This window comes from Hypoxylon fragiforme (assembly GCF_022984875.1).
Source record: "Hypoxylon fragiforme strain CBS 206.31 chromosome Unknown GGS25scaffold_7, whole genome shotgun sequence".
Taxonomy (NCBI): domain Eukaryota; kingdom Fungi; phylum Ascomycota; class Sordariomycetes; order Xylariales; family Hypoxylaceae; genus Hypoxylon; species Hypoxylon fragiforme.
In genome coordinates, this window is record NW_026054762.1 from 1331912 (window position 1) to 1353755 (window position 21844).

General features: G+C 46.4%; 5 protein-coding genes across 5 annotated transcripts; 3 read left to right on the forward strand and 2 right to left on the reverse strand.

Moving 5' to 3' along the window:
• Positions 1–3572: 3572 nt before the first annotated feature.
• On the forward strand, positions 3573–5109 carry GGS25DRAFT_523645 (uncharacterized protein; the record flags this gene model as incomplete). Its single annotated transcript, XM_049264462.1, has 4 exons — positions 3573–3669; positions 3933–3982; positions 4078–4196; positions 4476–5109. The coding sequence occupies 4 exons, from the start codon at positions 3573–3575 to the stop codon at positions 5107–5109; spliced, it is 900 nt and encodes a 299-aa protein (XP_049114637.1).
• Positions 5110–6565: 1456 nt separating this feature from the next.
• Positions 6566–8260, forward strand: GGS25DRAFT_367609 (uncharacterized protein). The gene is made up of 3 exons (XM_049258161.1): positions 6566–6735; positions 7014–7592; positions 7697–8260. The coding sequence occupies exons 2-3, from the start codon at positions 7029–7031 to the stop codon at positions 8222–8224; spliced, it is 1092 nt and encodes a 363-aa protein (XP_049114638.1). The 5' UTR covers positions 6566–6735; positions 7014–7028; the 3' UTR covers positions 8225–8260.
• A 989-nt stretch (positions 8261–9249) lies between these two features.
• GGS25DRAFT_498994 (uncharacterized protein) lies at positions 9250–11062 on the reverse strand. Its single transcript, XM_049261739.1, has 3 exons — positions 10684–11062; positions 9729–10626; positions 9250–9579 (listed from the first exon to the last, which is right to left on the reverse strand). Exons 1-2 carry the CDS (start codon positions 10924–10926, stop codon positions 9955–9957), a joined length of 915 nt encoding a protein of 304 aa, XP_049114639.1. The 5' UTR covers positions 10927–11062; the 3' UTR covers positions 9250–9579; positions 9729–9954.
• A 3138-nt stretch (positions 11063–14200) lies between these two features.
• On the forward strand, positions 14201–14428 carry GGS25DRAFT_523648 (uncharacterized protein; the record flags this gene model as incomplete). The annotated part of the gene is made up of 2 exons (XM_049264463.1): positions 14201–14243; positions 14277–14428. 2 exons carry the CDS (start codon positions 14201–14203, stop codon positions 14426–14428), a joined length of 195 nt encoding a protein of 64 aa, XP_049114640.1.
• A 3453-nt stretch (positions 14429–17881) lies between these two features.
• On the reverse strand, positions 17882–20814 carry GGS25DRAFT_367739 (SPRY domain-containing protein). Its single transcript, XM_049258162.1, has 8 exons — positions 19746–20814; positions 19461–19687; positions 19268–19392; positions 19169–19209; positions 19054–19108; positions 18849–19002; positions 18316–18801; positions 17882–18239 (listed from the first exon to the last, which is right to left on the reverse strand). Exons 1-8 carry the CDS (start codon positions 20567–20569, stop codon positions 18088–18090), a joined length of 2064 nt encoding a protein of 687 aa, XP_049114641.1. The 5' UTR covers positions 20570–20814; the 3' UTR covers positions 17882–18087.
• Positions 20815–21844: the final 1030 nt, after the last annotated feature.

Below are 21844 nucleotides of genomic sequence, written 5' to 3' on the forward strand. Positions count from 1 at the left end.
GACACCCTCCCAATACACATTTCGAGGCCAACATTCATCAAGATTTTGTATATACCATCTGGCTTCGTGAGATCCGGCTCAAGTTCATCGATGGCGTGTTTGGCTGCGCCATTTTTCTCTGATCTGGCCCTAAAAGCGATGGAAGCTTGGCCTGCAGAACTAACATAGAAGAAAGACCACTGATGGACTTCTACAACAGACCCACTCATGTTTTTTGACAGCACTCACCCGTTCATCATTTACTCTGGGCTAGAAGACCCATTGGCTAGCACGCCTTCGAGGTCAGGTCTTCCATTCTTCGACGTCGGCATCGCAATGACCGAGGGGGACAAAAATGAGGAATGGCAGAATTAAGAGAAAGAAAAAAAAAGGAGATCACCAGTCCCCTACTTGACTTCGTACATAATGGTGACCTTCACTTGGTAATGAATGATGCTCCACTAAGATTGGAATCCTCTTATCATACGACATGAGTCATTGGGACGAAGCCCTTCCACTACTCTCAAAACAACCTTTCCCCGCTGTCAAAGCCGTGCTGAATGGATGAAGGTGGCAGACAACTAAGTATGCAAGCCGTCACTTGAACGTATTCGTTGGCGGTATATATACTTACTTTCGAGAACACTAACTACCAAGGCAGGCAGGTAGTCAGTGAAGCTTCCGGTATTGGAAGCGTCACTGTCCGATTGCCAGACAATCAATCCCAGTGGCAATTCTGGTATAGCTCACAAACTACTAACGTAGCCCAGGGCTGTCGAGGAAAGCTAACCAGGTCAGTGATCATGATGCCAAAGCCGATGGCATGAACCTATTCGTGAGATACATACGTAGACGGGCTAGCATCGTGTTGCATACGAGGCCTTCCACAACCTCGGGATTTAGACTAGTCCACGTCGATTCCGACGGCAAGCCTCTTTTTTTCTTGTTGGCAGGACAGCATACGAGTGACCATTTGCAACATTATTCAATACCTACCTACATACATACATATCTCGACATTTGAATCACTAACACGACCCTCAGAGTGGCGTTATGAGATCTCATCGAAGATGGGTATACCTTCAGGCCAGATTTACATACTTCAACAATCGGCATTGGACGAAATCCATCTGACGATGCCTATATATATATACATACATATTTCATGCTCGTGTTAGATTTACCAATCATCGGAAGGTGATGATTCTATTCGGAGCCTGTCCTGGACGCATCTTGGGTATTCATTTCGAGTCATGTCTAGAATCCGATGCCATCGCGAATGGCTCCATGTCAACTTGCATCGATATACCTACATACACATTACCTTTTCTAGGAAGGTAAGGTGCACAGATGGTCATATACCAGGAACCAAGTGGCCGATCAGGGACCAAAAGATGGGCGAATTCCAGCTAAGCTGAGAAACTCGAGACTTACCAATTGTAGGATTTTTGTTGCGCCCCAAAAAGACTACACTACTGTTGCTGATTGACACGTCCCCCGCGGCCGAGAAAATCCGTAATCAAAATTTGTCGTGTGCATGTATGTATGCGCCGATATTCATGACAGCTCCAGAAACTACTGGAGGAGAAAGCACAATGATGCAATTCTGGGATGTTTGCCATTATCCACAAGGCACCACACACAGTGACCACACATGGCGAATGGAAAGCATAGACTTTTTTCTTTTTTTCTTTTTTTGTTATGGGACCGGAATCCCCTATGCAAAGATTCCGATCCCTCCAGGAATAGATTCGTAACCGTTTAATAGGCTTGACCACGTCGCTGGAGTCCCGGATCCGAGATCACGGGGAGAGAAGATGGGGGTACGAGTGGTAGAGTAATGAGGTGACCCGTCGGGGCTGGGGGGAACAAATTGCCATCATCAACGATCGGCCGTCCCCGTTCAGCATCCACAATCCACATTCTCTATTATTACTCTCACTCTCACTCTCACTGTACCCTCCTCATCCCCTTCGCCGCGCCGATACCGTCCACGGCCCAGAATTAATTTTGACGTCAGGGTACCACGAGCGCGGATTTCCCATGCTCCAATGCCTCGCATCAATCGGCATCTTCTAGCGACGAACGATCCATCATTTTTCTATGGAGAGGTGACTATGTAGGGTTAACCGGTAATGCAATAAGAAGGGTAGGTATATATATAAATTCAAAATAAGGGGACCTTTTTTTGGACTCCGCAGCGGGCCGGCATACAGAGAGGAGTGCATCTCGACATATGCCTTCGAATCGTAAAACGACGACGGGTATGCGGGTTGCGATGACGGAGAAATTTGTTCTATAACTAAAGCTAAGAAGGAAAGGGAAAGAGAAGGGGAAACCGGAAGGGGATGAGGGAAGGGGAGGGGTGTCTGTGTTTGTGTGTGGTGTGAGAAAAAGAAAATAGAGAAAAAAAAAACATACAAAAGAAAGAAAAAGAAGAAGAAAAAAGGACACTAATCGGTTTTCGCTCGCTTGGAGGAAGTAAGTGAAATTGGTTTATCTCTCAGACATGTTTGGAGTTGGTGGGCGCCAAATGGCGGTGACGATGTGGTCAACTTTCGCTGGACAGCTGAATGGTCCAACGATCCACTTTGCCGCCTCATCCCGGGTGGCCGTGTCCCCGCCGTACACCCCTCCCCTCCCCTCCCCCCCCTTGTGTTCTGGGCTGACAACTGGACCGTTCCTAACTAGCCCTAGAGGATGTCGGCGGGCGGTGGAGCCTCAACTATCCCTTGTCAGCCATTGACAACAACAGAAGAATACTAGGAAATGGCTAAGAGACTGGAAGAATGCTAGGAGATGCATACGGGAGTGGAGTGAATGGAGTTGGGCAGCATCACCGACTAAAGCATTCGACCATTGATAAAGGGGGAATTTGGCATGGTATAATAGAAAGTGCATACATATCCATATGAATGGATACTATACATACATACACGCCTCACCTCATCTACCATACCGTCTCAACATTAGTTACATACCTTACATTTTCCATACAGTAGTTGATACCTACACAGTAGTTTCCGTAGTTTCCTACCTATTTACCTACCTTACCTATACCTAGTAATAGTATTATTAAATCATGTATACCAACACGTGCTAACCTAGGCAAAAAGTCTTGAAAGACCTTTTTTTTTTTTACGAACCTACTAGAGCAAAAAAGCAAATATTCTCATCCCATCCCATATCCCATAATCCCATATCCCTCCCTTTTCCCCTTCCTTCCCTTGCCCTTGTATTCCCTGATCCCCCCCGGTTCGTTCGTTCGCTCGTTCATACATACATGTGTAGTACATTCGTTCATTCCTTACCTTTTACCTTGCTTACATACCTCTCACTCTACATACATACATACATACATACATACCTACGTACATACCCTACCTCTATCTATCTATCTATCTATCTATCTATCTTAGTAACTATTATCTATCCTGCCTCTACCCTCCTTTACCCTACCCTACCTTACCTTGTAGTCCCCCCCCCTTCCTTCTTCCCAACTATAATTCCGAAACGAACTCGGCCTTTCCCTCTTAATGCCCCCTTCTCTCTTTTCCTCCCTTTCTCCTAGTTTCTCTTCTCTCTCGTCAGAGATGGGACTACGCGATCAAGCTACAATTAGAAGTGACTCAGGTTATGGGGACGATGCGTCCGAAGTGCCGCAGGACGGATCCGATGCTCATCCTTTAAGTAAGTTTTTATCCTGATTCGCCACGTATCTGCCTACCTACCTACACACCTACCTAGTGCTTGATTTCTTTTATTTTTCCTCCTCCTTCGCGTGGCATACACCGTGACCCTCTCCCTGCTACTACTGCCGTTGTTCGAATCCACCTCGTTGGGTCGTTACGCATAAACGCATCTCTACGCATCCATCACACTACTACCATTCTTAAGAAAAAATACATATATATATATATATATTATGGCAACTGCTGACGTCCGCCCTGCAGCGCTCAAGGGATACGAGATCGGACCGGCGTCGAAATTGCAAGTTGGCGACGTGAGTCTTTCCCTCTCTCTCTCTGTCTCTCCCAAAAGCCGCACCATAGGTTTGGAAGAAAAGGCTAAAAAAATGAATCGAATTGGGACGTTTAGGTATTCGAGTTTCTCTGGGCCGACGCTCCAGAGTTTGAGTGGGAGTGGAAATGTCTGGGGTACTCGCGGTTTATCGTCTTGCGACATAGCGATACGTTCCCTCATCATTGCGCTTGCATGTAAGTGAAATGTCCTCGATTCCCTACCTAGTCTTTCTTCCATTGGTGTTTTTTTTCTTCTTTGGTTTTCTTTTTTTGCGTTCCCGTGCATCAAATTATACCAGCGCTGTAATTCGGTCTTTTTTTTCTTCCCTTTTTTGCCTTTTTTCCTTGTGAACAATCCAATCGAGTATTCAATTAGAAACACGATAATAAAGAACGAGCGTATCAATTTTTCCCATGGAGGGGAAGCTCGAGCTCGTCATCAATATAGGCTGACCATGGTTCAAAACATTCCAGACCCGTATCCATAGGCGGTAAGCACGAGTTCGCCAAGCCCGGCATAGACCACTTCCAGCAAGGGTTCATCTTCGCGAATGGCGATCCGAATCCGGGCAACGACAACGGCCGGCTGCCGTACTCGCCCGTGGGCATCGAGCTGCGCCCCGGGAAGCTCCGCGTGAAGGAGGACTCGCGGGCCAACTACGCCGACATCGTCGAGGTCGACCACGACGCCCAGGTCATGGTCGTCGGCGACGTCGTGCGGTACTTCGACCGGGTCCGGAGAAACGTCAACAAGGCCTTCATGCGGCAGATCCTGAGAAGGGCGCTGGAAGAGTACAAGGCCATCAAGGCAGGCGAGCGAGCGGAGAGCAACCAGAACAACAATGGCAGCAGCAGCAATAGCAACAGCCAGTACCCGAAAGCCTCGCAGCTAGGATCAGACGCCGACGACACCCAGCTCAGCGCCGCGGAGAGCACGGAAACGGCGAGCATGATCGGGGACCGGAAGCACGACCGGGAGCACAGGCGACACCGAAGAAACGGCTCGACCTCGTCCCGCAGGCGTCGAAACGGTCCGCAGGACAGCCGAGCCGACATCGACTACGACGTGAGATCGATGCACAACGTCGCTCTGGCCGGCTTGAAATGAATGAACAAAAACCCCCACCCAACCCAACCCAAAAAACTGGGAAGCCAAAAAAAAAAAGAAAGAAATCAATTAAAACAAAAGAAAGAAAGAAGGACTTGGGGAAATTTTTTTTTTCTTTTACATTTATTGACATGACCTATATATGATGACCATTACTTAGTTTTTGAATTTTTAATTCTTGCAAACGATAGCGGGATGGAGGAGGAGGAGGATTGGAACGTAAACCCCCCCCCCTCCCTTCCGCTTCCCCCTTTTGCATGGAATCGGGCGTACGGCAAGCAAAGGATATATACACACACACAAACACAACATACCCGGGCATACACATACACATACGCAACTGAAACGACGACGACAATACTTAAACCCAACCTAACTATTACGACGACGACGACCAAACGACCACAGCACCCAACTACTCAGGACAGGACAAACGAGGGGGGGGAAATTCGAGGCATGCCTTTTTTTTTTCTCTTTCCACCCCCCAAAACTGCAGATAGAACAGGCTTTAACAACCCCCACCGCCCCCAAACCAAAAAGAACCGTGTATATTATGATTCTACGACTTCCTTGCGAAGAGAAGAGGTCGGGTTATGTTAGACGACGAAGCACAAAAACAAAACAAAGCCTTTTATGACGATTTATGCCCCCAAAAATAAATAATAGCCATCGGAGCTACGCTTGCACTGGTTGATTGATTGATTGATCGTGTTCGCGTGCTGTTGTTGTTCTTGTTGCTTGACGTGTTGGATATAACTGATGTGGTCTTGTGACGTACTGTAGTAATTTTGGCTTGCACTGGCGACTGCTATTTATATCATGATCAATGAATCTCTGAGCGACCTCATAACTACCTCTATATGCTTACCTAGTAGTTAGTTAGGTAAGTACTTGGTCTGAGACGTTGCCTTGATAACGTGTTGGGTTCCTAGCGCAAGGGCTGGCCATCCACTCGGCGATTTAAATCTATATTAAACCCCAAGGTGGAAAGGCAACCCTATATTAACATACATACATACCTTGACTACCTACCTAACCTAGGTAGATTCCCATCAAGTACCTAGGTATTGATTGAGCGCTTCGGTCTCCAACGGAAAGCATCTACATAAATACCTATGCCAGACCTCGGTAGCCAGTCGTAACTAGATAATTGCTCGAGCTCGAGTTCCGACGAAAAACGGCCCTTTTTTTTCCCTCTTTCCAAACTAAAAAAAAAAGAATTGGCAGTAAACTTTCCTTGAAAACCGAATTCCTTATTCTTCCGAGTCATGAAATGAGCACCTGTCTATTTGGGTGGAAGCATCAACAGATTATAAACGGGCCGATCTACCGGGTGTGGTCAGAAAGCAGTACCACCACCGGATATGGCTCTATTGGCTCGGTGCGATTTCAGCGTACTGGCGCAAGCAATTGCTCCCAAGTGCCGATCCCCTTTCGTCATCGGTGTAACTGGAATGGCTCCCTTTTTTATCCTATGCTCTTCCAACTTACCTACTTACACCATGAATGCCCAATATCCCAGTGCCAGGTAGCTTGGAGGCGGATGTAATGGATGGGTTGGATGGGTGGATGGGTGCAATCTGTTTGATTGCTTAGCTGGAGTTGGCTGTCGATCTTCGCCTAGGGGTAAGATGCCGACATTTCTGATGTGTTTTTTTTCCTTCTTTTATATATATATCTTAATGCCGCGAGGCCAATGAACATTATGGGAAATATTGCAAGCTTCGCTGTTGGTGGGTACTATGTACTGTCAAGCCGTGAGTTCAGTTCCGTGACATATATTATGATGGCATCCATCTCCTAGACCGAGGCGAGGAGGATTCCCTTTCTTTGCGCATCTTTAAGTGAATTGATACCGAAAGGGGAAGGGGGAAAGAAGCCACCACCGACTGATTCGTCGCCAGGCTATTCTCGCTGCCATGGTCCCGGTAGTGGTAGTAGCGGGTTTCTGGGGGAAGCTTCCCCTGGAGCTGATCGAGCGGATCTTGGATTTGTTGATCGACGACTACGACCAGGACCCTGCATATCAATGGACCACGTTACGGCACATGGCCAGGCGGCAGATGCGCCGCATCGAACGCCACTTCTATCGCCAGTGGGTACCGAAGCTCACCATCACGCTGTACTCTGGGTCCCGGTGCCAGATGGACTACACGGTGGCCGATCGTGATAGAGAGGGTGTTAATTTCGAGAGTGGACGGGTTCGGTTCCAGACGTCGGCAGCCAGCCCCTCAGATTCCCTGAACAAGGACCATATCCGGACGCTGTGGGACCAGTACAGTTTCGAGAACCGGGTTGCACACCTAAGGTTGGGCGAGGGGGTCTTATGCCGTGGCATGACCGGTGGGTACATCGTCAATGACACAGACATCGTCGATCTGAAAGTGGAAAGCGAGGGGCTTGGCATCACCTTCGATTGGCGGCGGACGTTCGACGCGCTACTCCGGGAGGAGATCATGATGCGTAAGCTCCAGGCGGAGATGGTACGTGACTTTCGCAATCTTCTATTATCGTATAACTACCTACCTACCCCGAAAAACTTTCCCAGAGCACCCGCTTAACATTAAAAATAAATCTTGCCAAGCAGACCTTGGACAGAAGGGCCCAGCTGGCAGCTGAGAGGCGGTGGCCAACTTCTCCCCGGATCCAGAGACTGGCGCTGGTCAAGCACTTCGTGTTGGATGTGCAGATGGCGAAGCGAGTCGCGGTACAGCAGCACCGTCGGAGGCGCTACGATCCATCTGGCCAGGCCAAAATAGGGAGCTTGACCCACGAGTCGCAACACCTACACAAGCAGCCCTTGCCTACGCTATCGCCTGCTCCAGAGCCGCGAAGGAGATGCTGTGTCATCTGCTCTCGCCGCACGAGTCCTTCGATCTTCGAGGTCGTTAGCTGTGAAGAGAGCGTGGTATTGAGTCTGGAAGGCTGGGAGCAACTTGGAAAGGACGAGTTGCTTGACTTGTATGCTGAGGCATATGGCTGGAATTGCTACAGGTGTCTGGGACAGGAGAATAACATGGACTGGCAGCAGATAAGTAAGAACGACTGGCTTACCGTATACGATAGTGGTGCTGAGAAGCTACACAACACGCGAAGGTGGAATCCTTGGTTCTAGCTACCTGGATGGCAGTTGCCTATAGATGTTGTGTTGGTTTCTAATGTATATCATGTGGTGCTCTGTAAACCTTAGATAGTGATGACATCAGCTACCTGCTCGTCTGTCGTCTTGTGATCAGTCAAATGAGCAAGTTTTCTACTAAGATCATGAGATTTGTCGGCCCGGAAGGATATAAGCTGCTCACATCAATATCATAAGGGCTAAGTAAGCTAGTATTGATGTATCTATCATGAATTTTGGGTTCAGTTTGACATGTCTGTCTTTTGTCATACTTCTACAAAGCCAAGTCCAGTGCCCAAATTTGGATCACTTCATATTCGAGCAACAATTGATCCCTGGGAGACTCACACATCACTAATTATCCAAGTGCCTAGATGAATACAAATATCCAACTTCCTTTGCAATAAGGATCACCAAATACCCTACATATCATCATCTTCTCATCCACCACCATGTCTTCAAAGCGTATTGCCGGAGGAGGAGGATCATCAGGCGGCCCAAATCCAGAGAAGGAGAGCGAAGAGAATTCCTACGTCTCAGATTCGGAAGATGAAAGCGATATCGAGGAATACTTCAACGTCCACACCTCGCCCAGCCTGAACATACGCGAGAGTCGTGTCACGCCGTGGAAATGCAAGCAGGATGCAAAGAGACTCATCCAAAACATCGAGCGACTTTGAATATACCTATGGCTTCAACAAAAAACTTGCCTCCACTCCCCTGAATCAGCGGCTCGAGGTATGCACATCCACGGATGACATTATTGTGGGAAAGTATACAGGTTGCTTGAGGTCAGACTTTGAGTTACAATATACTTTTAGAGCACCTGCCTGCCTTCCTATGTATCGTGAATATCTATTCGTAAATTATCACAGGCTAAGAGATCGGTGACAAAAGCTGAAAGTTAGAACGGCGGTTCCTTTAAAGGAGATACCTACTTAGCAGCTTATGGCCTATACTTCTACAATGGGCTATTCACGTTGAAAGAATTGTTGATAAGTGATAATATATAGAGAAAAGGTACCCCGTCACGAAGCATTATTCATGAAGAGACATTTCCTTACATCCCATTACCGGATTAGTAAGAATGTTCCTGAAAGAGCCCCTTATAGCCCCTTAACTCAAAGTCCCTCCTAAACCCGGAAGCCTACACTCCTCAGCAAACCTGCCCACTTCACAGCAACGGGCCAACCAAACCATCCACGAATTATTGCAGCTCACATCCATGGCATGTCATATTTTAAGGCGCAATGTCAGCCTGCATCCTCCCGGTGTACCTTTCACAAGAGAGGAACCGTGGTATATGAGATACTGTTTGATGTGTTATACACTGAGTAGCTACCTAAGGTTAACTACGAGAAAGTTGGCATTAGATGACCATAGAATTGCATCGTGTGTTAACGTAAGTATAAGATTATGTTCTACGTCGCGTGGGTTGCGCGACTCAAATTCGAGGAGTGGGATCAGGGCAGGAAGAGGGTGGTTATAGTACTTGACTTACCCTTTCCTATGCCGACTTCCTTTGACGCATGTCCCGTTCGGCGTCTGCATCTAGGTAACCAGCATAACCAGCGAGCATCATATGAACCTGAAGCCTTTTTTTAACTGGGATATTTCCATCTCTAAGGATCCCTTAGTATATACACGAAACGGCAATTTCAAAGTTGAATGACGGTATTGCTAGCAGCATGTACATTCTAACAGGAGCTTAACCTGCCTGTCATTGCTCAGCTGCCTTCCGAACCCCAACATCTCCGGAATATCCTATCGCGATGCTCGACCAGATTTTGGAAGTCTCCCACGATATCCGAGAGTCTCCGCTCACCCCACGCCAGCCCGTCGTCGAGTAGGAGATGTGTGTAAGCGAACACCGCAGCGTCGAACAGACTCGGCTCCGACGTCCCGAAGAACCAGTCCTCTGCGCCGAGTACGGTAGATAGGGCCTCGAACGCCTCCTTCGCACCATCGTACAGCGCTCTCGGATCCACCCTCGGCGAGCCCATCGACCTCAGGATCTCGGCCTCGGCCGCGTGGCGCAGTTGGTATAGCACCGTCGTCCTCACGATCTTCGACTGAGAAACCGGCGCAACGTAGAGGCGGGACAGGAGCGCGGAGTTTGGCCGAGACAGGTACAGCGAGTAGAGCCAGGCGTTTCGTATGCGGTGGTCGAGGAGCGATTCGTAGGCTTCTAGCTTAAGGCTGAGGGTGCCGGGGACTTTCGATATGCTCTTTTCGTCGGGGTACTGTTCAAGCTTGCTTGAGGGGATAGGTCGGGGGGAATGTGTGGTGGGGTTCTGAGGACTGAATGGAGGGATGAGGAATGGTAGTGCGCCAGTGGGGGAGGCATGGTTGTTGGAAGAGACGAGTTGAAAGTCAACCCCAGCTAGCTTGAGAAAGGTCTAAGTTGGCTGTGAGCTTGCGAATCCTCAAGAAGAGATATTAGGGTTGCGACATACTTGCCATTTAAGGCATGAAGGGTTGTAGCTGGGTAGTCCTTTCAGCGCATCTGGTTCTGATATGAAAACGTATAGGGTCGCGACATCTCTGCTACTCGGCGCACGGATAGGTAGTTCGTTGGGAGGATAAGTTAAGAGCGGGAACTTCTTGAACAGTCGAGCTAGCGGGGCTGGTATAGTCAACCAGCCAGATGTGTTGGACGGCCTCAGCCTTGTTGTCGCATTGGTTGTCTCTGAAGCCATGGTAAAATAATGTGCGTAACTAGATACGTAATCACATATAAGTTACCATAAATGGAAAGAATCTTGACGTTCTTGAATCTTAAGCTGTGAACTAATGTTGGTGATTTCATCTTATCGATAGTAGATAAGATCTGAGATATTGTGACAGAGGTACGTAACTAGTACTTCGTACATGCCAATTCATTGAATTCAACCTTGAACCTTGACCCGAGACCTTCCGATAAATTTACGTCCATAAAGCCAAGACATGCACTTACGTATCTGCGCTAAGCCCCGCTAGGTAGCTTTAATGTTTGGAGAATTTATGGCGCTTCCATAAATTTCAGGGTCCTCGGTCGTCATCAGTACCGAGGTACTTAGTATTGCACCTTTTCAAACAGGCCCGATCTTGAACGGTCCAGACTCGAACCCAAGTCGTATGTACTTTCAGATGTCATGTTCAGTGACGCGACAGTCAATATTGTCGAATTTTACATGTGATTTAAAGGCACGGCATCAGTCGATTGAACTAAATATTGAACGCCCTCATTTTGTTTTCTTTTGTGTTTTCGAGGCACTAAAATAGGTACCTGCAGATAACTTGCGTAGAAGCCTTGAAGGATTCACAGTGCCCTTATGTAGGTAGCCTTCACCCCCTCCCAAAGTCTGGGGCATTGTGGGGGTAAAGAGGGGTGGAAGAGGGGTGGTCTTACTTCATCTATGGGGTCCATTTTGTTCACATTTTCTTACTTTAAACTTCCAAAGTCTTTCACATTTATTCATATCTATCCAGCGTCGATGCCTTCACATTCTGATTTAACCTGATGGATGGAAAACCTGTAGATCGATATATATGTCCAAATATAGTGCTCATTTCCAATACGAACACCAAGCCACCATGCCGAACAGCTTCGCAACGTATCGGTAATCCTCCAGCAATGCCGCGTATAGAGTCCCTTTATCTATGCTGCCAAGATAAGACCTCGAATCGGACCATGGAATGCATAGAACAGGGAAGAGCTAGAACAACTCGTCTCCTCTCCTCCTCGCCTATGATATATGTTCCCGGATTCTAAAATAAAAATTTCTTCTTTAACTTGATCGGTGCGCGCGCCGCTCATCCGTGCCGAAGTTGACTACCGACAAACACTAGCTGACCTGGAGTAAATGAAGCAAAAGTGACCTTGATAGTTTCTTCAAGGAGATCTACCTACTAACGTTGCTTATCTACATCACAGTACCACACGAGAGTGAAATAAAGCGGAAGAAAGATTTTATAAGTACTGTTTTGGGGTGTAGTTGACGATTGACGAAAAATTTATCCCGCTCTTATATACAGCTCAGATGTACGATGATGTAGGTTCCTAACTAATGGGATCTGAGATCAGTGAGGGGGATCGAAGCCTCGGAACCTGCCCGTTTACCTGCCTACCTAGGTACCTAGGTAGGAGGTAGGTACAAAGGCAACGGTCCAACCCAACGCCAGGGTTGCATTTGCGATCTACCTACCTAGCCTCGTGGCATTCATGCCACGATGCTTGGTGGTATGGATGCACTGCTCTCCTTTGCCATGACATGCCGTTGACAGACAACTCATTCACCGAATGAATGCCATAGTAAGTAAAAGTAAGCAATGCAGCGGCATTGAAACCAGAAGCCCGGTAGAAATGTTATAGGCCGGGGGCTGTTCCCGGAGTTGGCTACATTCCCTAATTTTGGTGAAATCCATAGGCCGGAACAAGGAACACGGGGCCTGGGTAGTATCGGGGGATTATCAATAATTTCGCCGTCGACCCATCCGGCTTTGGAACTTGGGCCTCTCTTTGTCCGTTTCCATCCCTCTTCACCTAGGTAGGTAACTAGACTTACCTGATAAGGAGTCGGTAGCCGTTTTAACGTTTCCAAGTAGCCAGAGATCCTTCCAACTCCTTGTTCCCTTGATTTTGGGCCCTCGATCTCAGTATCTGGTTGGTGCGACTGAAGTTGAATGCAGCCGTACCTACCTAGTTTAGATTCTCTCCACCGAGTCACGATATCTCGTCATGATAGACACATAACGCGTACAAGCTTGGCTGTCATCTTCAAATCTACCTAGGCATTTCTCGTAGGCGTTTTATCCCGTTCGGATTTCGCCTGGTTGCTGCGCTATATGCTATAGTGTTCCCCCATTCCTCACTCTTGATTAATTGCCTAACCTAGGTATATTACATACTACATGGGTTTATGTGTCTGTTGCATTCCGACTTCAACTCAGATCTAGCCTAGTCGACAATCTGCACGCACTCTCTCGGTTGACACCATTACATTAAGGCTGGTCAGAGAACCCTGCGTTTTGACCGTATTGATCTGGAAGTTGGGGGTCAATACAGTAATGACCCTTAATTCTTAATTACTATCAGCCGATTGGAAATTGACTGATCACGAGATTACGATACTGTTATACAATCCTAAAAAAAAAAAAAAAAAAAAAAAGCATTCAATGTTCAAATGTTATTCTTTCTTTCCATATATTAGGTAGTGCCAAGTACCTAGGTTACTACATATAGCCTTGAGGTATACGACATTGAACATACTTCAAAGTTTGCACTATTTTCTATTCTTCAAGGGACAAGGGTGCTTACCTAGGTAAATAGCTCTTTCTTTCTTTCTCCCAACTTCATCCCACTTTCATCCTCTAACCGCAAGGGGAATTACGATACTTGAAATAAGCCTTCATTCCCACTGATTTCGTCACCTACTGCCGAGGTGGTTATCTAGGGGAAGAACACCCTTGGACAAACTAGTCCATAAAAATATAAGGCTTGCGACATACCCACCCAAATTAAAAGACTCGTTCTTTTCTTCCCTCTAACCTACACCATTACTATCTCACTATCTCACCATTTCTCTCCAATACATTGATCTCTTCAATACTTCTCAAATCTTGAAACCTTTCAAGAAGACAGAGAGGCAGAAAGAGGGACTACATAGCCAACTGGAACAACTCACGAATCCATCATCATCACCTCATAGACTCAACTCGTTTATTAAAGAATCAACTTGTCACACGACAGACATCATACAATCTTTGTACGCATTTTCTCTGCATACCAAGTACCTATCCTGCGGGTCGCCGACGGTGGAATCATCGTCTACGTACCTACATATCGACATACATATAGGTGCATACGAACCGACAGCTTCGAGGTTGCCCTTAGAAGCCAAGCAAACCTGTATCCGTATCCATTTCACTACGAGGACTTAAGAAGACCAACTCCACGCAAACCGCTTTACACTCTACACACGCTCAACCAAAATGGATGCACCAATCTCTTCACCTAGCGTGGCGCACCACAAACGTGCTGGCACCACCACAGCTACGACGTCAACAGCGTCAACGCAAAGCTATGCGCCGCCCCCGCCAGCATCACAGAAGCCACCGAGCACTGACGCATTCATTCGGGACCTGAACCTCGTTGCGGAGGCTGCGAAGCGCGCGCAGATGGCGGTGCTGATGCGGGATCTGGAGGGCATTGGCATCTAAGCAGCGACCTGTCTAGGGTAGACACCTACCCACTAATCTACTTGCTTCCCCATATACGTCAATGTATTGCCTTCACCTTTATTTTGACTACCGCTCTACCATCGGCCGGACGTTTACCTATTTACGAGAAGCGGTGCGCGAATACCAATATCATCAAACTACCTAACTTGTCTTCTCGTCTTTATCCGACCTCTCAGGGACTTGAAAGTAGTCCCTGTTCGATACTGGAGCCTGCCTGCCTGCTGCCCGTTGCTTCAGTGCGCCGTTGGTTTCCATCCTGTGGTTTTCGGTTGGTTGGCGGGGTCCTACCCCTTCTCCCTTCCTATGTAACCTATATATCCGGGATGATGGATACTTCTTAGGTGGCAGGCACTGGGCAGATGTCTACGTAGGGTCGTACTGGTGCAACCGAGTCTTACTTTACTATTACTTGTCGACTGTACGGATTTGGCACCTGGCATCATTATTGGCAATTTGGGGGGGTCACGATCAATGAATGGCATGATGACGTTAGGGCATTTAATTTTTTTCTTCCTCTTCCTTTCTCTGCATCTGCACCTCCTCGCCCCCCTCCCCTCTTCTTCTAGTCATGTTTACCCCCACTAAACAATATTACCACACGGGAAGAGAGATGTACGGAGGGTAGAAAAAAAGAAAAAATTTACAAAAACCAAAAACTTTGGAAACAGGATCCCTATTTTTCAGCCTGATCAGCAAGTCATGGAAACGCAACTCACTCTATTGTATGGGACCTTGTTGTGTGGTGGCATACGCTATGCTATGGATAGTAGAAGTACTACCATGGTCAAGGCGCACAAATGCCTAGTACCTAACCTGCATAATAGGAGGGGGGATTGGAGGAGGGGAAAGGAAAAGAAAGGGATTCCCTGCAGCGCTTAACACCTGCAGCATTCATCTAAATTCTGCGGCTAGAAGGGAAGGCTAGTTTAAAGGGACATCAGGGAAATTCGATTCGAAACCAACCTTGAAAGTGTTAGCTGCGTGTCTGTTCTGTTTGTTAGTTGGCTTATGGGTACGGCTGCAACCAGGGGGGGAAGGAATACGGAGCCGCGCTATTCGCGACTGACTTTGAAGATGCTAATGCAGACGCAGATGCAAATGCCATGCCATGCCATGCATTCGGTCCCGTTGCCAATGCTGCAGCACGCACATCATGCAGTCGGTAGACCGAAAACAAAGCGAACAAATTTGTTGGATGGATATGTGTGCCTGCCTGTCTGCCTGTCTGCCTGTCTGTCTGTATGAGTGTGCGTGTGTGCTTGTGTGTTACAGCGATCGCATTTTTTCTCTTCTTCGTAAACTCCTCCTCCCCCCTTTCTTTCTTTGATATGTATCTCTTCACGCACTCTCACATCTATACCTACCTACCTATGTATTCTTATATATTATATCCCCCCTCTCTGGCGTTCAACGAAATGCATGCATATGGACCAGGCTCTTGCTTTTTCTGGCTTTTAGGCTTTTGACTTTTACTTTTCATCATCACATCGCTTTCATCGTGCTTTCCGGATAGAACGGGAATCGGGATTTGCTTGTTTGGGCGAGGGTGGTTTGATTGACACTTTGGTGGTTAGGTTAAGGGTTAGGCGAAATCTTCATTTTCATACCTTAGGTAGATAGATGTACAGAACAAGAGGAAAGGGAAGTGATTTTCAATAATAAATCAACGATGGATATATATATAGGTACTGTACCTATCCACGTGGTATACCTATGCCCAGACATATATACTTATTTCTATCTTAAAAAGTCTGCCTGTGAATCTCTAGATGATAGGTAGGTACTTAGTTAGTTAGGTAAAACGACCCCATAAAGAAAAGAAAATTGGGAGACCTGAATGCTAGCTAGTTATGTATGTCCAGCATAAAAGGAAAAAAGGGACTAACTAACTAACTACCTAACAGTTTTTTGTTTACTGTGACTGGCATGTAACTAGATAGAATACCTAAGTCAAAAAAATCCTCATCCTCATGTTAAGGCTTTCCTTTCCCTGCCGTCTTGGCTCTTCACTCGGCCTGTTGATTTTTTACTGCGGTGTTATATATATACCTAACTACAGGTAAGTTATGTAGTAAGTGCATGCATGCGTGCCATGGCAAGCTTCCACTATATGTATGTAGGTATGTATTGTACATACCACCTACCTACCTACCTACCTACCTACCTACCTACCTACCTACCTAACCTTAGTACATACTACATATAGCCTTGAAGGTTTTGGGGAAATGCCAGTCGAGTCTTATGCCTACCTACCTAGGTAGGTAGGTAAACAAATAGATCTGATCTAATCTAATCTAATCTACATATATAGCGGCTCCTATGCTACGTATGTAAATACATACATACACACACACATAATGCATGCACATATGTAGGTACGTAGGTGCCTAAGGGGGTATGTAACCTAGGTAGGAGTAAGTCTAGCTAAGTACGTAGAGTAACGGGGAGCATCAATCGATTTAGATAACCTACCTAGGTACCTAGGCATGAAAGTGTATCCTATATATAACCCTATGCACACACATGTATTGATAGTAGCAGGTCTCTAAAGCGTCTACTCGCCTAGGGTACCTACCTAGGGAAGGTACATTTTCATCTCAAGGGGCATGTTAAGAAGAGGCTGGCAGGTACATAGTAGTAGGAAGGCAGTGCCATATACGAACAAGCAGTACGTGTGAGTTGAGAATGGCCTCATGTATTCATTTTATCTATGCATCTGATCCGTTGTCAACTGTCTACTCCTACTGCATGTATAATGTAGGCTGAAGACCGATTTGCTTGCTACATTGAAGTCTATTCGTTTTATCAACAACCACAAAGCCAGTCGCATGCGATTTGTACATCCAACCATCACCATTACCATCACCATCATCATCGTCACTGCCCCTTCCCTTTAAGCTACTCAGTAGTTCACAAGTGACTCCTATGTAAACCTACCCATACAAAGTACTACGTAGGTGGTACGAGTGTGGGTAGATAGACGACTGCTGATAATGCTCCTGCTTTGAAGAAACCCTTCCCTTGCCCGTTTGCTCTCAAGGCCGCCAAGAGCCACAGCTTGTGATTCGAGAGGTGAGATGTTGATTGATATGTATTTATGAGGAAAGGGGTCCATGTAGGGGTCGGAAGAAGAAGATACAGGGGAGGATAGACAGGTGCAACGAATGGAAGACAAGGGCCAAACAAATGCCGGCGGCCCTTGTACCACCCACTTCCGTGATGCCATCAATGATACAGTCTAAGTTTAAATGGGCTCTTTCCATCTAAGGAGACTGAACTGTGGTGGAGAAAAGGTATGTTGACACCAGGTGTGTATTGCAAAAGGCCCACGGTTAGTATGCTTGACATTCATCTACTGGGCTTCCACGATGGAAGGAGACGGTATGAAGCTCGAATAAGACCACGACAGTATCGGATTATAAGCCAACTCGAGAAAAGAGACAAGCATCCAAACAATACCTAGTTGGCCTATTGTAGGATAGGAAACTTCTCTCTTAACACGATTGTATGAATGATAGATGGGTTATTCGTTGTTTGAGGCGCGGGACCTCTTAGCTTCATGAGAGGACCCCAATGGCTTTAAAGAATTCGTTCACCTGTTAGGGATCCAGCTTCATTTGAAATGAAAAGTCCCCTAACTAAAAGGGCTGCATCTTGGGTATTTCGTCGATGACAGATTGTATAGTAACAAGTGAACCGGGTCCACCATCCTCGCGTAGGTAGTCCAACAATACGCTCGTTTGCCCGTAGAGGTTCTCTAAAGCTGACCGAGATGACTTGCCTAAAGACGCTGTCAAACAGAGAAAAAGGGGGGGAAAAAGTTAGCCACCATATACACAGTCACTTGAATGAACAACTAGACTTACAGAGAATTGCTGAATTGAGTTCTTCAGCCACAGCCACCCTGCCTTTCCGCTCAAGTAAATGCGCAACCTCCTTGACTTGAAGTGGCTCAGAATAAGCGAGAAGTGAGAAGACCTCGTCGAGCGTCTTAGTAATTTCGCGCCTTGGGTCCTCCTTAAACTCAGCCTGTAGGCCCTGACCATACTCGATAGTTTTCGCCAGCAAGGTCTCTTGGTCGATTTGAGATCCTAATCCGTCTTCTTCCATCTGATCAGAGAAGCCATTCTCATCGACGTCCATCTTGTTAGGAATGTCATCAAAGGAATGGCCATTGCCCCTCTTTGCATTGGGATCGCCTAATTCAGCAGATTTTCGGACCATCTCAATAAAAGTTCGACAACGTAGCTTAAAGTATACGTCGTAATTCTGCTTTAACACGTCGGGGTAGAAAACTCTGGTATACTTAACAGCCTTTTCGATCTCGCCCTCGAGGATAGCTCTTCGTATGCCTAGTACGGTTAGTACAGAGAAAATTATGGATGCAACTTATACCTACGTTGCCTATTATGAGCATCTTCGTCATCCTTAATGTTGATGCCTGGTACTGGAGTTCGTGGGTCGATTTGAATGGCTTGTTTTTCAGAACGGATCTCCTCAGCAAACGCCCGAGCTGTCTCAACATAGCCGTCGTGTTGAAGAAATTGCAAGACCTATATTTATCGTCAGTCTGAGAAACAATGGGTAGATAATGCACAACTCACAAGCTGCTGAATTAAATCCGTCTCGCCCATAGGAGGTGAAACTAGTTTCTCGATGCTACAATGCAACTATTAGTTCCCAGGTATTACCTAGAGCTATGCTAATCGATCTTCTTACCTTGTTTTGCTGATTGCTGCCTTGACCTTTGCCTGTTCTCTCTGTGTAGCCATAATTGTCAGTTATGCGTATTTCGTAGAGAATAGGATCCTAACTTACCTTCATCATGCTATCGATGTCGTAGACGAATTGTGTTTGGCCAAAATTAACACGGATGTGCTCGCCTGCTTTCTTCATACCGACGGTAGGATAAAGATCACCCTTTACGTCTTTGAATGCGGTCTCTGTGGAGCGTTAATGAGCAGCTGTATATGGCAGCAGGGCTACATGAAAAAAAAAAATCAATACGTACTATATTCCTTGCCATTCTTGGTGAAGAATGCTTCCCGCGTTCGAAAGTTAACTCCACATCCAATAGTGTCCTGTGGCCCAAAGGCCTGGCCGTCGTAGGCCTTGCCAACATTATGTCCCGAGTAAATATCGCCATCGTCACCATGATAACCCCATGAGTCAGGTTCCCAGCCCGGTGGTCGTGACAGGGGAACATTCTTATTCGAGAAGCCAATGCATACTGTGGTCCTACGTTTATTCAAGTTAGATGAAATAGAGAAGAACAAGGTTGACCTTTTGAACGTACTCATCCCTTCTTCTAGATAGAAGAGTAACCTCAAAATAGTATATACCAGCCTGCCATGGCATAGGGTGGTCTGCACGGATAGCGCAACTTTCGTGGTCTGACTCTCTCGAACTACGACTAGCCGCGTATTTGACCTCTTGCCCGGCCCCTATTACTTCGAGTGCCCCATGCTTGTCATCATTGTTCCATCTTGAAGGTAAAGGCGCTATTGGACTATCATCCTCAATGGCCGGCGTCCGCTCGATCAAATCATACGTCATTACCCCCAAATGAGATGCTGGGGGTTTGTTCGACAAGGAGGCGGTTGTCGCAATACCTGCTGGTAAAGTAATTCCAGGTGACTGCTGGGTTTCTTTCTGCGCCAACTTTGCTTTGTGTGCTTCCTCGAGTTTCTGGATATAATTTGAGCCGCTTAGGTATGATGGCGTGAAGAAGCCATTCTTTCTGTATACGTTTTTCCGTAATAGCACCGTAACATCATTATCCAACCACCTTTCAAACGTTCGCGAATATAACGGCAATTGTGGGGTATGGCTCTGCGATCCCGAAGCAACTCCATCGGCGCCGCTACCGCTGCCGCTCATGTCCATGTCAGCGTTCTGAGTTTGGGCCCGGTTCGCAGCGTAGAGGTCTGACGATGATTCGTACGAGGGGTTGAGGAGGTATGAGAGGCGGTTGAGCGGCGAATGCGACGCAGGCGTAAGAGGGGCACCGGATCCTGCTATAGTAGAGGGATATGGAGAATTCCTGTACCGGGGAAGAAAGCTTGTAAGTGATACATCTGGATTAAAACCAGAAGAATCATGCTGAAATGGGTTTGCCATAGTAGAACCGAATTCACTCTGGGCCGTAATAAAAGGAACCTAGTCTTGGGTCGGAGCTCCTCTAAAGTGCTGGTGCCCTCTTGACTCACTGGTTGAGTGATGTAGGGCAAGCGGTACCTATAAAGACGTGAATGCGGTAATAACTTAATAGCAAGCTCGAGCAGAAAACAAGAGGCGTGTCCGTATTGCCGTACAGGGCAAATAGAGAATAGGGTTTTCGAACAAATAGACGAACGTCCCTTTATCGAAGGAAAAGATGCTCCGATTTCCTCGTTCCTATTTGGTTACGTCTATGTATGTAGGTAGGTACCAATCACTTTGTAGTTTGTACCTTGGAATCGTCAGAGTAAGTACTACTAGATATGTAGCTTGATGTCGTTGATATGTTCAATGTTCCTTAACTCCAAACCGTGCGTTCAGCAACATTGAATGGGCAGCAATGATGCTGAGGCAGGTGTTGTACACTGAGTGATGATAGGCTGTTGCGGAGAATGGTAAAAAGGTTTGTAACATTGAAAGGTCAAAAGGTACAAGAGCAGAACATTGAAGACCAAAAAAAGAGATCAATCAATCAATTGTGCAGGCAATCACGAGGTCACGGACGTTGTTGCTGAACATGGCCCGACCTTCCAGGTAATACATAATCGGTATCACTTATCAAATACTAAGGTACTAATCGATATGAGCGGGTCCGAGTTACATCATAACTACTAATCTTGATATGACTTTATCACCAAATTTTAGGTCACTTTTAGGTCTCTTTCCGCTTCCGTTTTATGTATGTACTTGTACCTAGATCAGCCGTCCCTATAGGCTACATACCTTCATATACTATGTATGTGCATACCACATGGCACAGTGGCCAAATGCCTTGGGATATTTTTTGAATTTTATTATAGCATATTATAAGTTACGCCTCAAAATGTTATTGAAAATACATTATACCTACATAAGCTAAATGATGTGAAGATTACTTTACATTGCATCTTTCATTTAGTACGTACTAATAGTAGTATGCAAGTGCAACCTAAGCTCATTCAATGTGTTATGTTGATGTTAACTATTCACCTAGGCAATGTTCCATTAATAGTTTGATAGAGTGGAGCTAAGCTTAGTAAGGCTAGCCTACCCATATAGTACATAGTACATGCAACCTTGAACTCCATTCAGATGCCACCATCAACATTGAATGCTAACCTAGAATATTAATGCAAGTTTAATTATGGTGCAAAAAGGAGGTTGACTGACTGTTATCGCCAACAAATCCAAGCAAGA

Bases quoted from the DNA above. Each gene is read 5' to 3' on its own strand.
- GGS25DRAFT_367739 (XM_049258162.1), bottom strand. From the start codon at position 20,569: ATGGCAAACCCATTTCAGCATGATTCTTCTGGTTTTAATCCAGATGTA. The intron at 19,210-19,267 runs GTAAGTTAGGAT...ATGGCTACACAG, and splicing joins ACATCGATAGCATGATGAAG to AGAGAACAGGCAAAGGTCAA. The intron at 19,003-19,053 runs GTGAGTTGTGCA...CGATAAATATAG, and splicing joins CGGATTTAATTCAGCAGCTT to GTCTTGCAATTTCTTCAACA.
- GGS25DRAFT_367609 (XM_049258161.1), top strand. From the start codon at position 7,029: ATGGTCCCGGTAGTGGTAGTAGCGGGTTTCTGGGGGAAGCTTCCCCTG. The intron at 7,593-7,696 runs GTACGTGACTTT...CTTGCCAAGCAG, and splicing joins GTAAGCTCCAGGCGGAGATG to ACCTTGGACAGAAGGGCCCA.
- GGS25DRAFT_498994 (XM_049261739.1), bottom strand. From the start codon at position 10,926: ATGGCTTCAGAGACAACCAATGCGACAACAAGGCTGAGGCCGTCCAAC. The intron at 10,627-10,683 runs GTATGTCGCAAC...CAGCCAACTTAG, and splicing joins CTTCATGCCTTAAATGGCAA to ACCTTTCTCAAGCTAGCTGG.